At 33.4% G+C, this 12,489-nt stretch overlaps 2 protein-coding genes across 2 annotated transcripts; one reads left to right on the top strand and one right to left on the bottom strand.

Annotated features, from left to right (window-relative positions):
• The first annotated feature begins 1,812 nt into the window (after positions 1 to 1,812).
• LOC104228433 (uncharacterized) lies at positions 1,813 to 6,362 on the top strand. Its single transcript, XM_009780897.2, has 3 exons — positions 1,813 to 2,043; positions 5,068 to 5,122; positions 5,872 to 6,362. The coding sequence occupies exons 1-3, from the start codon at positions 1,915 to 1,917 to the stop codon at positions 6,216 to 6,218; spliced, it is 531 nt and encodes a 176-aa protein (XP_009779199.1). The 5' UTR covers positions 1,813 to 1,914; the 3' UTR covers positions 6,219 to 6,362.
• A 648-nt stretch (positions 6,363 to 7,010) lies between these two features.
• Positions 7,011 to 10,193, bottom strand: LOC104228432 (LIM domain-containing protein PLIM2c-like). Its single transcript, XM_009780896.2, has 5 exons — positions 9,890 to 10,193; positions 8,909 to 9,011; positions 8,774 to 8,799; positions 8,412 to 8,501; positions 7,011 to 7,830 (listed from the first exon to the last, which is right to left on the bottom strand). Exons 1-5 carry the CDS (start codon positions 10,022 to 10,024, stop codon positions 7,531 to 7,533), a joined length of 654 nt encoding a protein of 217 aa, XP_009779198.1. The 5' UTR covers positions 10,025 to 10,193; the 3' UTR covers positions 7,011 to 7,530.
• Between the last annotated feature and the right edge of the window lie 2,296 nt (positions 10,194 to 12,489).

The following is a 12,489-nucleotide window of genomic DNA, read 5'->3' as shown; positions in this document are numbered from 1 at the left end:
GTTAATTTGTGAATCTGGTTTTTTCACTTATTCCTAGATATGAATTAAAAAAAGAAAAAATAAAAGAATTGTTGGTGTCACAGCAAGGTGAGTCAATGTCTATAGCCCATTTTAAGCTTAACACATCATTATGATAATCCAAATCGTTGCCCAATTGATTTGGTGTTTGACTCAATTGAACTAGTCGTCAAATTTAAGGGTAAAAATAACACGGGCTAGCTAGTTTTCGAACTGGTCATTCAAAAATGGCCAGCGTTTGCAAAATCATTGAAAAATAGTTATTATTTTGTTGCAACACGGAAAGTTCCAGCATAATATACTGAAGATCGGTGCATCTGTGTATGAACTTCCAGCATATTATGCTGGAATTCCGATACGCGGAAAGTTCCAGCATAATATATTGGAAATTGGAGCACCTATGTATGAACTTCCAACATATTATGCTGGACCGGTATATTATACTGGAACTCCAATATATTATACTGGAACTCCATTATATTATGCTGGAGTATTTTTCAGATTTTGAACATTGTTTTCATTCAAATTTATCTTTACATGAAAAGTGGCTGAATTTCGATTACTTTTGAAACTGTGACTATTTTTGAATGACCACTTGTAAATCTGGCTATTTTTGAATTTCTGTCAATTTAAGGGTGTGCATAATTTTGGTATATGCTGAATAATCGAATCAGGAATGGGAGCCTGGAGCAATGATAATATTATCTCCATGTGACCTATAAATTACAGGTTCGAACCGTGGAAGTAGTCAACTGTTCATATCACATCCCTAGGCCTGCGGCCCTTTCTTGGACTCTGCATGAATATGAGATGCTTTATGCACTAGGCTGCCCTTTTACTGAATAATCTAATCGAAATAAAAAGATTTATATTATGGTTTTGGTAGCTAATATAATACTATGTATTTGGCTTAAGTTTTTAAAGATTTCCATATTCGATATTAAGAAAAAAATATCGAGATATATTCTTACACACATAATACACATATATTGTACTAATCTTAGGATACATGCATTGTGCGTGAACCTCGATTCAAGGAATATGAGTCTAAAAAATCACATAACACTATTTTAAAATTCATATTTGAGTTATATAATAAAAGTTAATGAAAAAAATTGTAAAACTATGAAACTAATGATTGTTGATTTTATTTAACTAACTTAATGAAGGAAAAAAAATGCTCCGCCACGTAAAAGTCATCAAAATCCTTAATTTTAGTTATGCCATAATTAATTATTAATTGTAATTTGATTTGTCCGACATGAAAAGCATTTACGAAGGGTAAGAAAATATATCAACACTTCGTATTAGAATTTCGTACTTTTATAATAGAATGTGTATAATTAAAATTAACACCGGTACTGAAATCTATCAACCCCGTAAGGGTCGTTTGGTTTGAATACAGCTTATGCCGGGATAAGTTATACTGGTATAAGTTATACGGGGTCGTTTGGTTGAAATATAATTTATACCGGTATAAGTTATATTGGATAAGTTATGCAGATATTAGTTATGCTGGGATTATTTTTTGTCCATTGTTTGATATGTTTTATTAAATATGACAATTGCATAATTTGTAAGAAGAATGTATAAGTTATTCCGGTGCTAATTACCCCACCTTCTATAAGATATAAGTTATCTCGATGTTAAAATTAATACCGAAATTTACTAATCAAACAGAGTATTAAGGTGATATTAAATTTTTGTACCACCCTTATACCTTCTTATACCTCATACCAAACGATACCTAAAGGATCACATTGTACTTATAGCATAGTTTGGGACCTGAGTGACGTTTGCTCAAGATTCAAGAAAAAGACCACCACTGTCCAGCACCAAAGATTCACTGCTTCTTGAGTCCTTCCATTTGTACAGAGTAGAAGGGAAAGTGAATCCATGGAACCCCCAACTCAAAATCCTTCTTCTCAGCAACACATGAACAGTAGAAAGAGGCCACTTGACACCTCCACCCCTTATTACAAGATGCGACTCATTGTTAAAGATCTCAGACCTCATGTTATTGAGGTACAAATCTCTGAATAAATTGACTTGTATTGGACTTTTCTTGTTATTATTGCTTGTGGGTGTCCTTCAATTTGCGGTTTTCTCCATTAAATTTCATTGAAATTTGAATTTTAGTTGGAGTGTATTTTTTGCTCTATAAAAATGTGAACTTTTTTGGTTTGTTGTTGCCTAAATTGACTTGTTTTGGACTCTTCTTGTGGTGTCCTTCAATTTTTGGTTTTTCCCATTAGATTTCTTTGGAAGTTGAATTTAGTTGGAGTATATTTTTTTGCTGTATAAAAGTGTGATTTTTTTTTGTTGCATTACTTTGACATCTTTTGGATTCTTCCTGTTGTTATTGCTTGTTGGTGTCCTTCATTTTGTGGGTTTTCCTATTAGATTTCTCTGAAAATTGAATTTTAGTATATTTTTGGGCTGTGAAAATCCGTTCTTGATATTTTTTGTTCTTAAAAGATAAAAAAATATCACATTTCCTATTCTTTTCTCCGGTTTAAGAGTTGTTCTAGCTCCTGTGGTGTTAAAGATTTGACATTTATCTGTGAATAACTTGACTTTGTTTGGACTACTCTTGTTAAAGTTCTGCTCAATGTTGGAGTATAATTTTCTCTTGTGATTTTTTCTCTCCATTTAAAAGATTTTCTAGCTCCGAAGGTGGTAGAAATGTGACATTTATCATACTAGGGCTTTTGGGTTTTATAAACATTTTAGTGCAATTTATCCATGTATTTACTAGTTGTTGAAAGAAACTATAGTAGCAGCAGTAAGCCAGTAATGTTATTCTTCTTCATGCAATATGATTTACGAGTATTAGTTATACTATACAAGTTGGCATGTTGGGAATAGGATTCCTGGGTGATGAAGTAGGTTCAGAAAATCGTAGAATTCTGTATGGTTTAGAGCAGGTTAGCTGTTTCAGTGAATAATATTTCACTGTATTAGTTGAAGGTGATCTGCATGAAGAGAACTCTGCAAGTTTGTAAAAATGCAGTAACAATGTCATTTTTTACTAACCTGACTAGTACTTGAGAAGCCACATCGCTGTCTCTGTAAATAGAATTTCCTTTTAGAAAGAAGTCCAGAATTTGGCATAATTTCGCCAACTGTTTTGGCTTTTCTCTGTGTGTGTCAGCTATGACCTACTCTGTTAAAATGTAAATTCTCTACTTTTTGGTATACTTCTTGTATACGGGAGTTCTCTCCCTTTTGATTAATACAATTTATCTTATAAAAAAAAAAGACCTACTCTGTTAAAATGGTCTATAAATAGAACTTAGCTTCTTTATTTTGAACCTGATGGTGCTTACTTATCCAAGATCAAACCATTCAGCAGTAATTGAAAACTTAAGGGTGCTTTGTAGAAAGGTGCTTTTCAAATTTATACGGAGGAAATACTAGTGTACAGATACTCTTTTTCCATAAGCATGTATAGAAACAATTTTTCTTCTCTTTTTATTGAAAACATTTCAATAACAAGAGCTCTTTAGTAAAAAATTCTAACAGTTTTGTAGAAAAGGGCTATTTCCGTAAAGAGCATAGTGTTATGTTTCGAAAGCCACTTTCATTCCCACCATCTCCTGGTGCTCCTCTACCTCTCCCTAGCGTCACTCCCCCTCCACCGATGCATACTCTCTGTCCATCTTCTTTTTTCTTTTCGGACTTGTATAAGAGACATTTTGTTTCACACTGGATGCTCTTCATTTTTCCTTTCGTTCTGAATTTCTCTAACGTCTAAGTACTGATAGTAAGGAACAAACACAAAAACTCTTTGTTTCTAAACCTATAATGAAAGGATTTCTATCTTGCTAAATGAACTAGCTTCTTCTGCATATTTTTCCTTGTGTATGCTCCCTGGAAGCATCTAAAACAAACAAAGTTGGCGAGATTTAAAGAGGTTAGAAACTACATAAAGAGTGACAAGGCAAGAGTTGCCATTTTTCTTCTTGCGACTGCAAGTCTCTACTATTTCTGGTTGTTTATTAGGGTATAGGTTAGGTAGGTATTTATATAAAAAGGGCAGCCCAGTGCATGAAGCCATGAAGCATCCCGTGTTCACGCAGGGTCCGGGGAAAGGACCGTACTCCAAGTGGATGTGATGTAGGAAACCTATCATGACGCAAGAGTTAGTTGATTCCACGGATCGAACTGGTGACTTATACATCATCTGGAGATAACTTAACTGTTCCTCTCAGGCTTCCCTTCTAGGTGTTTATATCTGGTTTCTATTATAATCCAGCTTTGGTTCTTGAACTTTGACAAACATGGGCATGAAGTGGCTTAGTACTAAATCTAAAGCTATTAGTCTATGACTAATAATCCAAGACAAGCTGTAAAGTCGCGGTTGATACAGTAAGCATTGTAATACAGTACATTATGCAAATAATTTTCAGTTGTGACACTTTACCTGATATATGAATCCAGTTAGGTTTTGACATGCTTCCAATAGGTTCCTTGAGTATCATAATGAATTTAATCTATCTCAGTCCATTTCAAACGTGTGTAAACTGTAGGTGTCTATTAACTGGCACTAATGTGGTTAGAACCTGTGATTGTGCTTGAACTTATTTCAATATAAGATATAAAATCCTTTGTTCCATTAAGCTGCTTGGATGTGCCATAATGGGGAAAGTTTCTCTCCCCATGCATTGGATCTGAATGTCTTACGGAACTGAGGACTCACCTTTGCCTTGAGCTGAAAACTGTAAATGGTTTCCAATTGCTAATTTGATGTAAGATCTTGAACCAGAATAAGAGAAGCATTATGCGCAAAAATGTATATATATCATTTATAATTCTCTGGTTAGCTTGTTAAAGTTCTGTAGATTCATTTTTGTAAAATGAGACCTCAAGCAATGCATAATGATACCCTAAACACCTAGAGGTCTTATCTATAAGCACAAAATGACACTGGGAAGAAAGTTGTAAAAGGCCAATCCATGGAAAAACTCACTTTTTCTATTGCCTTCATGAATGTTAACTCATTTTATTGGATGTTATAGGAGCTTACTTTTATTTGTCATCTTGAAGGTTCTTCGGACTCCTGACTTCCGGAATTGCAAGGCTGCTACCGAAATTCGTCAACGTAAGCTTCCTATCAAATTTATTCTTTTCGATTTCTTATTTGAACAGTTGTATGAAATACATCACCAAGTTACTAGCAATTTAATCCACACTAATCACGAGATTATGTACATGCTAGTGCATTCTCTTCTTTTCTGTTTTCCTGATACTAATCTAATACATCATGTGAAAGTTCTGGAGTCAGTAAGAAATGCATGGCGGTTTACTGCATTATCTCTATAGTTACATGGTTGTTTGTTGCTTTGTTTTCTAGTGTGCCTAGTTTTAGTACAAGCTGGTTAGTTGCAGCATGCTAGGAGTAGCGAGGTACTTTAGTGGTTAAGCCATTTCTTCCTCTGGAGCTTATGCCTTGTACATTAATTTACATAGCAGCAGTTTTCAGCTATTCATTTAGGAAATGCTTGGATTTTATTGAACTTGTATTCAGTGTGATTCACTGTCGCTGGCACTTGGATGTATCTTAATTGAAGACTGTTTAAATTCCATTAGGCATGATCTGCATAAGGCGCATTTGTTGTGCTACTTTGAATGGTCAGGCTTTCTCTCACCTCAGGTGAGACATATTTAGCTATAGCAATTCAAATGCCTGGCCATGGATATGGTTATTTGTTGTTATTGGAACCATGCCTATGTGTCTGCTCTTTTAATTTTTTGTTGTCAAACCATGATCAAGATTTTCAGCATGACAATCAAATTGTTATTATTATATCAGACATTTATCCTCATGTGCATGTAAATGCTGGTATGCAGAGTTGAATCTCCTAATGGATCTTCACAAGGAGATGATGACTGAAACAGTAAATCCAGAGGCAGCTAAGGATGCACCTGGAGCTCAGCCTATGTCTGTGGATATCAAGGACCGAGAAAAGCCTAGCGAGCAGCAGAAAGACACGAAGCCTCCAGAAAATGGGACATCTGCAAAAACTGAAGCGAATTCATCTCAGAAACAGCAAGCTGGAGATGATGTTGTCCAAGGGACATATGTCGTTGGAGGTTCAGCATTTGGCTGGAACTTTATAACATACACCAGCGGGCATGCCATATACTATGGACGAACTAAAGAGTCCTTCCGAGCTGCAAATGTTAAATCTGAATAAAGTGCCTTAGGTACACTTACAGCACTCTACTTTTGGAAATTACAATGGTTTGATGTGTGTGTACTATAATAGATTGGAATATTTGGCATTACAAAAGTTCAGACTTCAGGGTTAGTCTTATGCAGCTGCTATTACAACCTGCAACCTCTCTTTCTATCTTCTTGTATGTTCTGAGTATGACTTCTGGTTCGTCTAACGCCTTAAAAATTTCAACCAGGAGCCACCTATAGTTACTTATTTCTCACAACTGGTCTTGCTCCAAGACAATCTCTTTAATTGACAGATGACACTGTCTGTGTAGAAACTTACATCGCTATTCGCTATAGAGTTGCATAAACTGGAATATATTAATGGAAATGAGAGGGAAAAATGATGTTCTTTTAATTGATTCATTAGCCAGCAACATTCAGCAGCAATACTTGCAACAATACAATAAGAAGATTATCTAACAAATCATTGTATAATCAAAATCGACAACCACTCAAACGTGTTAATTACAAGCTGGACACCAAGTTTGATGGAAAAAAAATAAGACAACAACAAGAACCCCAGTGAAATTTCACACGTGGGGTCCGGGAAGTGTAAAGTGTACGCAGACCTTACCCCTATCTAATGAAGGTAGAGAGGCTGTTTCCGAAAGACCCTCGGCTCAAAAGAAGTGAAAATAAAGCAATAAACAGACATTAACAACAACCAGTTAATTAGACATGGGCACAAATGAAGATACGTGCAATTAGACATGGGCACAGATGAAGATACGTGCAACAACAAATATCTAAGAATACGACACTATAAAAATAAATTCAGTCTTGCTGGAAATAATGTCTCAATATGAAATAGCAAGGGGCTAGGCAGAGAAAAATATAAGACTAGCACTAATACTACTGGGATGCCTAGATGAAACTCTAGACTGCCTGTTAACTCACAACCCTAATTCTCAACCTCCCCACCCTCCTATCGAGAGTCATGTCTTCGGCAAGTTGAAGGCGCCATGTCCTGCCTAATCACCTCACCGGTACTTCTTTTAATTGATTCATTAGCCAGCAACATTCAGCAATGCTTGCAACAATACAATAAGAATAATATCTAACAAATTATTGTATTGTCAAAATGAACAACCTCTCAAACATGTTTACAAGCTGGACACCAAGAAGGGGAAAAAAATGAAAGTAAAAAAAATCAAGACAAGAATTTTAAATCACAAAATAAGAGTATTTGTCTTGGATTTAAATGAGAAAAACCTTTTCAAACTTATAAAAAACACAAATATTTTAGGTTAAAGCAATCAATAATAGTATAAAATTTTAAGTGATCAGAATTCCTCTATAATTGGTGGTTGCTCATTATCATCAGGCTCCTTGTCTTGTGGCTGCTCATCTTCTGCCTTTTCAGTTGGCTCTTGCTCTTCATCTGCCTTTTCAGCACTATTCTTCTTGTTATTAGCAGCCTTGAGGACATGTTGGTAATTTCCTTTCTCCATGAAAAGTTGAGCAAAATGGTGTTTGCAGTAGAGAACTCCATCAAGTGCAGCATATGTTGCATGAGTTAAGGGACAACCTCCATGTGCACACTTGAAGCATGATTTGTGGAAAGCTTCTCCCTCCATTGTTACCTAACAAATCATCATTATGAGATGAGTTTATAGAAGCTAGTATTCAACACAAAATCATATTGATCGGACATGTTTGGTATGAGAAAAATCACTTTTCGAAAATTACTTATTTTGGAAAATAATTCCTTAAAAATGTTTTCCACTGTTTGGTTTGGTTGGAGAGTGAAAATATTTCCAGGAAAAAGCATATATTGTATTAAAGATTGATAGGAGTAATAGTTTTTTGATGAAAATATTAGCAAATTGGGTACTGTTTAATGAAAATTTTGAGTATTAAAGACAGACAATAAATATTGATTAAAGATGGATAATAAAATTTGGATAATATAAGCAAAATGGTTTGATAAAAGTAAAATTTTCGGGAAAATACTCTTTTTCTGGAAAATAATTTTTTAGAAAATATTTTTCACTGTTTGATAAAAAATACTTTGGTTAAAGCAAAATAATCCCGATGGAAAATAACTTCTGCGCTCAACAGTGAGAAAAGTCATTTTCTCTTGAGAATATTTTATGGCAATCAAACACCAGAAATGACTTATATTTTGAAAATTTATATTTTCCTAAAAAAAATAATTTCATACCTTTTCGAGAGGGTAAACAGTTTTGTTGCAAGCAGCACATTTGTCTTGAGTTCCAGAAAACAAGGCTGAGAGTTTGCTTGGAGCCCTTGTCTACACAAAATTATGGCATTTAATCATTAGGAGGGTTGAACTAAAACACAAAAAGAAAATATTTAGAATGTTTTTAATGATATCCTAAAAATAACAATAATAATATTGTGTCTCAACTCCAAATAAGTTGAAATTGGTTGTATGAATTGTCATTACCATGTTTTCTTGTTTAATGACAAGAAAAGAGAAATTTAGGGAGGGTTAATATCAATCTTAAGACATGTAAAGATCCAGTATAATATTATTTAGATGTGAAGTTTGAGACAACGTACCAGCGAATTTTCCCTCTCAGGTTTGGCTACATAAATTTAAAAAAATAAGGTTAAAATTGATTAGTAAATATAAAGAAATTGAATACTGTGAAACCTTGCAAATAAATCATGAATTATGAGAAAATGATGTCTTACAAGCAGTCTGAAAATTCTTGCTAAAATTTCCAGATTCCTTAAAAAGTTGTTCGAAATGTGGCTTGCAGTAGAGTACTCCATCCATTGAGGAATAATTGCTCATCTGTCCAAAATCACCACAACTACATTAATTTAAAAAGTCAAATATACAGAAACGATAAAGCAGTTACTAATGCTTGTATTATGATAGACTGTCTACATTGCACTTCTTGGGATACGATCCTTTCTCGTACCTTGCGTGAATACGGAATACCTTATGCATCGGGCTACCTACCCAACTAAAATACACAGAAACAAGGGTCTAGTTTTTTTCTTAATTCTTGATGATTAATTTCATTGACAACTTGGTCTATCTTAAGGCCAATTTAGCATGGATTTTCAATGAATACATGCCTTCAAGATCCCATATTAGGTAAGAATATTACACATTTTTTTAAAATATAGTCACAATGCTAATATTGTCACTATATTTAATTTTTGTAACTGGATTCTTTTTCCTTTTCTATTTTATATTTAAAGGTGAGGAGAGGTTGGGGGTGGGGCCAAACAGGGCAAGAATCAGAGGCCGGATTTAAAATTTGTGAGTTCGAAATTCTAAATCTTTTAAGTTGCTGGTTCTGAATTAATACTTTACGTATATCCAATGAGTTTTTTAAGACAAATATATGATTTGGACCAAAACTATTGGATTTGGCCGAACCTGCAGGTTCTACTCTCTCTTCGCCCCTGAACAAGGCAATAACACAAACAAATTATAGAAGACAAGGAAAACTATAGATCGATAAAAAGCAAGATTCTTTTACCATATGTTGAGCAAAAGAAATATATTAGTAACTACGTATCCATTTCAAATAAATTGGGGTCGATACATAAAGGAAGAATATAGCGGTACATTTACCGTTAACGTAAAACTTGTCAAGTCACGAAGTATAGCAAATAAAGAGTTAAAAAAGTAAGAGAAAGGTAATTAATTAAACATACCACAAGAGTGCCTTTGCAATGGCTACATTTGAAACAGGATTTATGGAAAGTAGCTCCATCAGCAGACAATAAATCAACAAAATAAACTGTCTTATCACAAGCTTTGCATTTATCCAATGTACCTGTAAATGCCATTTCCTTCTCCTTTTTTCTCTTCTTTTCTTCTTCTCAATATAAATTTTTCAATGTGAAATGGCAGAGAAAAAAAACTTTAATAATCCAATCTTTCCTTCTTATATTTAACTTTCTTGATCATTGACATTAAACAAACAAACAAACGAATAAATTGTCCTGACCGATAATGTAGAATTATTCACATTTTTTTTTTTTTGAAGAAAATAATTTATTGAATTACACCGATAAAAACACGACACGTGATTGGGAGATCCACATAATAGGAGGTGAAATTGATGGAATTTAGTAACCTCTAAAAAATTGTGGATATAATTCTCTTAAATTGGAGTGAAATGAGGCCCTTTTCTAACTCTTTACCACGACAAATATTGTTTTTTTTTCTTCTTTCTTTGAGGTAGTTAACTTATTAGGCTGAACCGTTTTCATTACTCTACTTTATCCTTTCCTTTATTTTCTTTTCTTTTTCTTCTGTCTATTTTCCCGAATTTATCTTTTAAATAATACTATGATTAATAATTTTTAAAAGTTCTTGCTATCGTAAGAGTGTTTTACTCCCTCCGATCCACAATAAATGATTAATTTGCCTTTTTATTTTGGTCCAAAATAAGTTTTACTCATCACATTAAATTATGCTTCAATATTTAATTTAGGGTAGTTTAGTCACACTAATTATTTTTGTCTAGAATTTAGTATTTTCTTAATGGGTGTGCCCAAGCAAATTGGTCATTCATTGTGGAATGGAGGGAGTAACAGTTTTACGTAAAAATAGCACGGTCTAGCCAGTTTTCGGACTGGTCATTCAAAAATAGTCAGCGTTTACCAAGTCAATAAAAAATAGCCACTATTTTGCTGTAACAGAGACCGGTCCAGCATAATATACTGGGTGCACCTGTGTATGAACTTCCAGTATATTATGCTGGAGCAGTATACTTTGCTGGCTCCAGTATAATATACTGGAGACTGGAGCATCGGTGCTCCAAACTTCAGTATATTATGTTGGACAGGGTATATTATACTGGAACTCCAGTATATTATGCTGGAGTATTTTTCCAGAGTTTGAACAATGTTTTCATTTAGATTTATCTTTATATAAAAAGTGGCTAAATTTCAATTACTTTTGAAACTGGACTATTTTTGAACGACCAATTGTAAATTTGGCTATTTTTGAATTTCACCCCCGTTTTACTAACGTATAAGAGTCACCAAAATCACAGACTTAATTAGTAGTATGTTTACTCAGTGGCGGAGCCAGAATTTTCATTAAGGAGTATCAAAATATATAAAAGTAAACATATTGAAAAATTAAGGGGAGTCAATACATAGTATATATATAAAATTTTCTTTTTGCCTACTTACACAATGTATTTTTTCCACGAAGGTGACTCCGCCTCATTCTTAAGAGCTCATTCGAGTGAATAAACTTTTTATTATTGTGTAATTTTTGCAAAGAATATACAAAGCGAATATGATAAACGTGATTCACATGCGTTTTGAGGTAGGTAATGAACCGTTCGACGGATGGTTTTAGCTTGCATCGTATTTTAAAAATACAATTACATGCGATATATAAATTGTGAATTGTAAATCACATTTCAGAAATGCTACTTATAATTCTTATTACGTAATGAAAATTATAAATTGTATTTTGGAATGCGACTTATATATCACAATTTTAATGCGACTTGTAAATTGTGATTCAGGAATATAACAACGAATAAGAATAAATCACAATGTAGAAATGCGACTTATAAATCGTAAAAACGGAATGCGACTATATTGGAATGCAACCAACGCGACTATAGTAGAATGGAACCAATGTGATTTGATGCGACTTACAGCTTGTTTGGATGGTTGTTATATATCGTTTTATTGTATTGTATTGTATTGTATTGTACTGTATCGTTTTGATATTTACAATAATTGAATAGATTGTATTGTTTGTCACCATTTCGTGATGTCATGCACTGATAATATGAAGAATAAAGTTGCAATATTATAAAGAAAATATAAACGAGGTAATATTATTATATAAAAAAGTAAGGTAAAGAATAAAATAGGATTATTTAATAATAAAAGGGTGCAAGATGAGAGAAAAAAGAAAACGACGTGATTACACCAAATCGCTCGTTCCATAAAGTGACACTTTTCATCGTTACATAACGAATGATTTAAACGATACGATACAACAAAATTTAAGTAACAATCAAAATAAATATTATATTTAAAGTAATAATACTATACAATACAAACACATCCAAACAAGCTATTAAAATCGCAATATTAGAATACCACTTATAAATCACAATAGTATAATGCAGCTTATAAGAGGGTATTTGGCTAAGTTTATAAGCAGGTCAAACTGGCTTATAAGCACTTTTTGGCTTATTTACGCGTTTGGTAAAATTAAAAGTGCTTATAAGTTAAGTGTTTATAAGCCAAAGATAAGCCAAAAGCCATAAGTTAGT

Source organism: Nicotiana sylvestris, chromosome 5, assembly GCF_000393655.2.
Source record: "Nicotiana sylvestris chromosome 5, ASM39365v2, whole genome shotgun sequence".
Classification (NCBI taxonomy): domain Eukaryota; kingdom Viridiplantae; phylum Streptophyta; class Magnoliopsida; order Solanales; family Solanaceae; genus Nicotiana; species Nicotiana sylvestris.
This window is presented reverse-complemented; position numbering and strand designations above follow the sequence as displayed.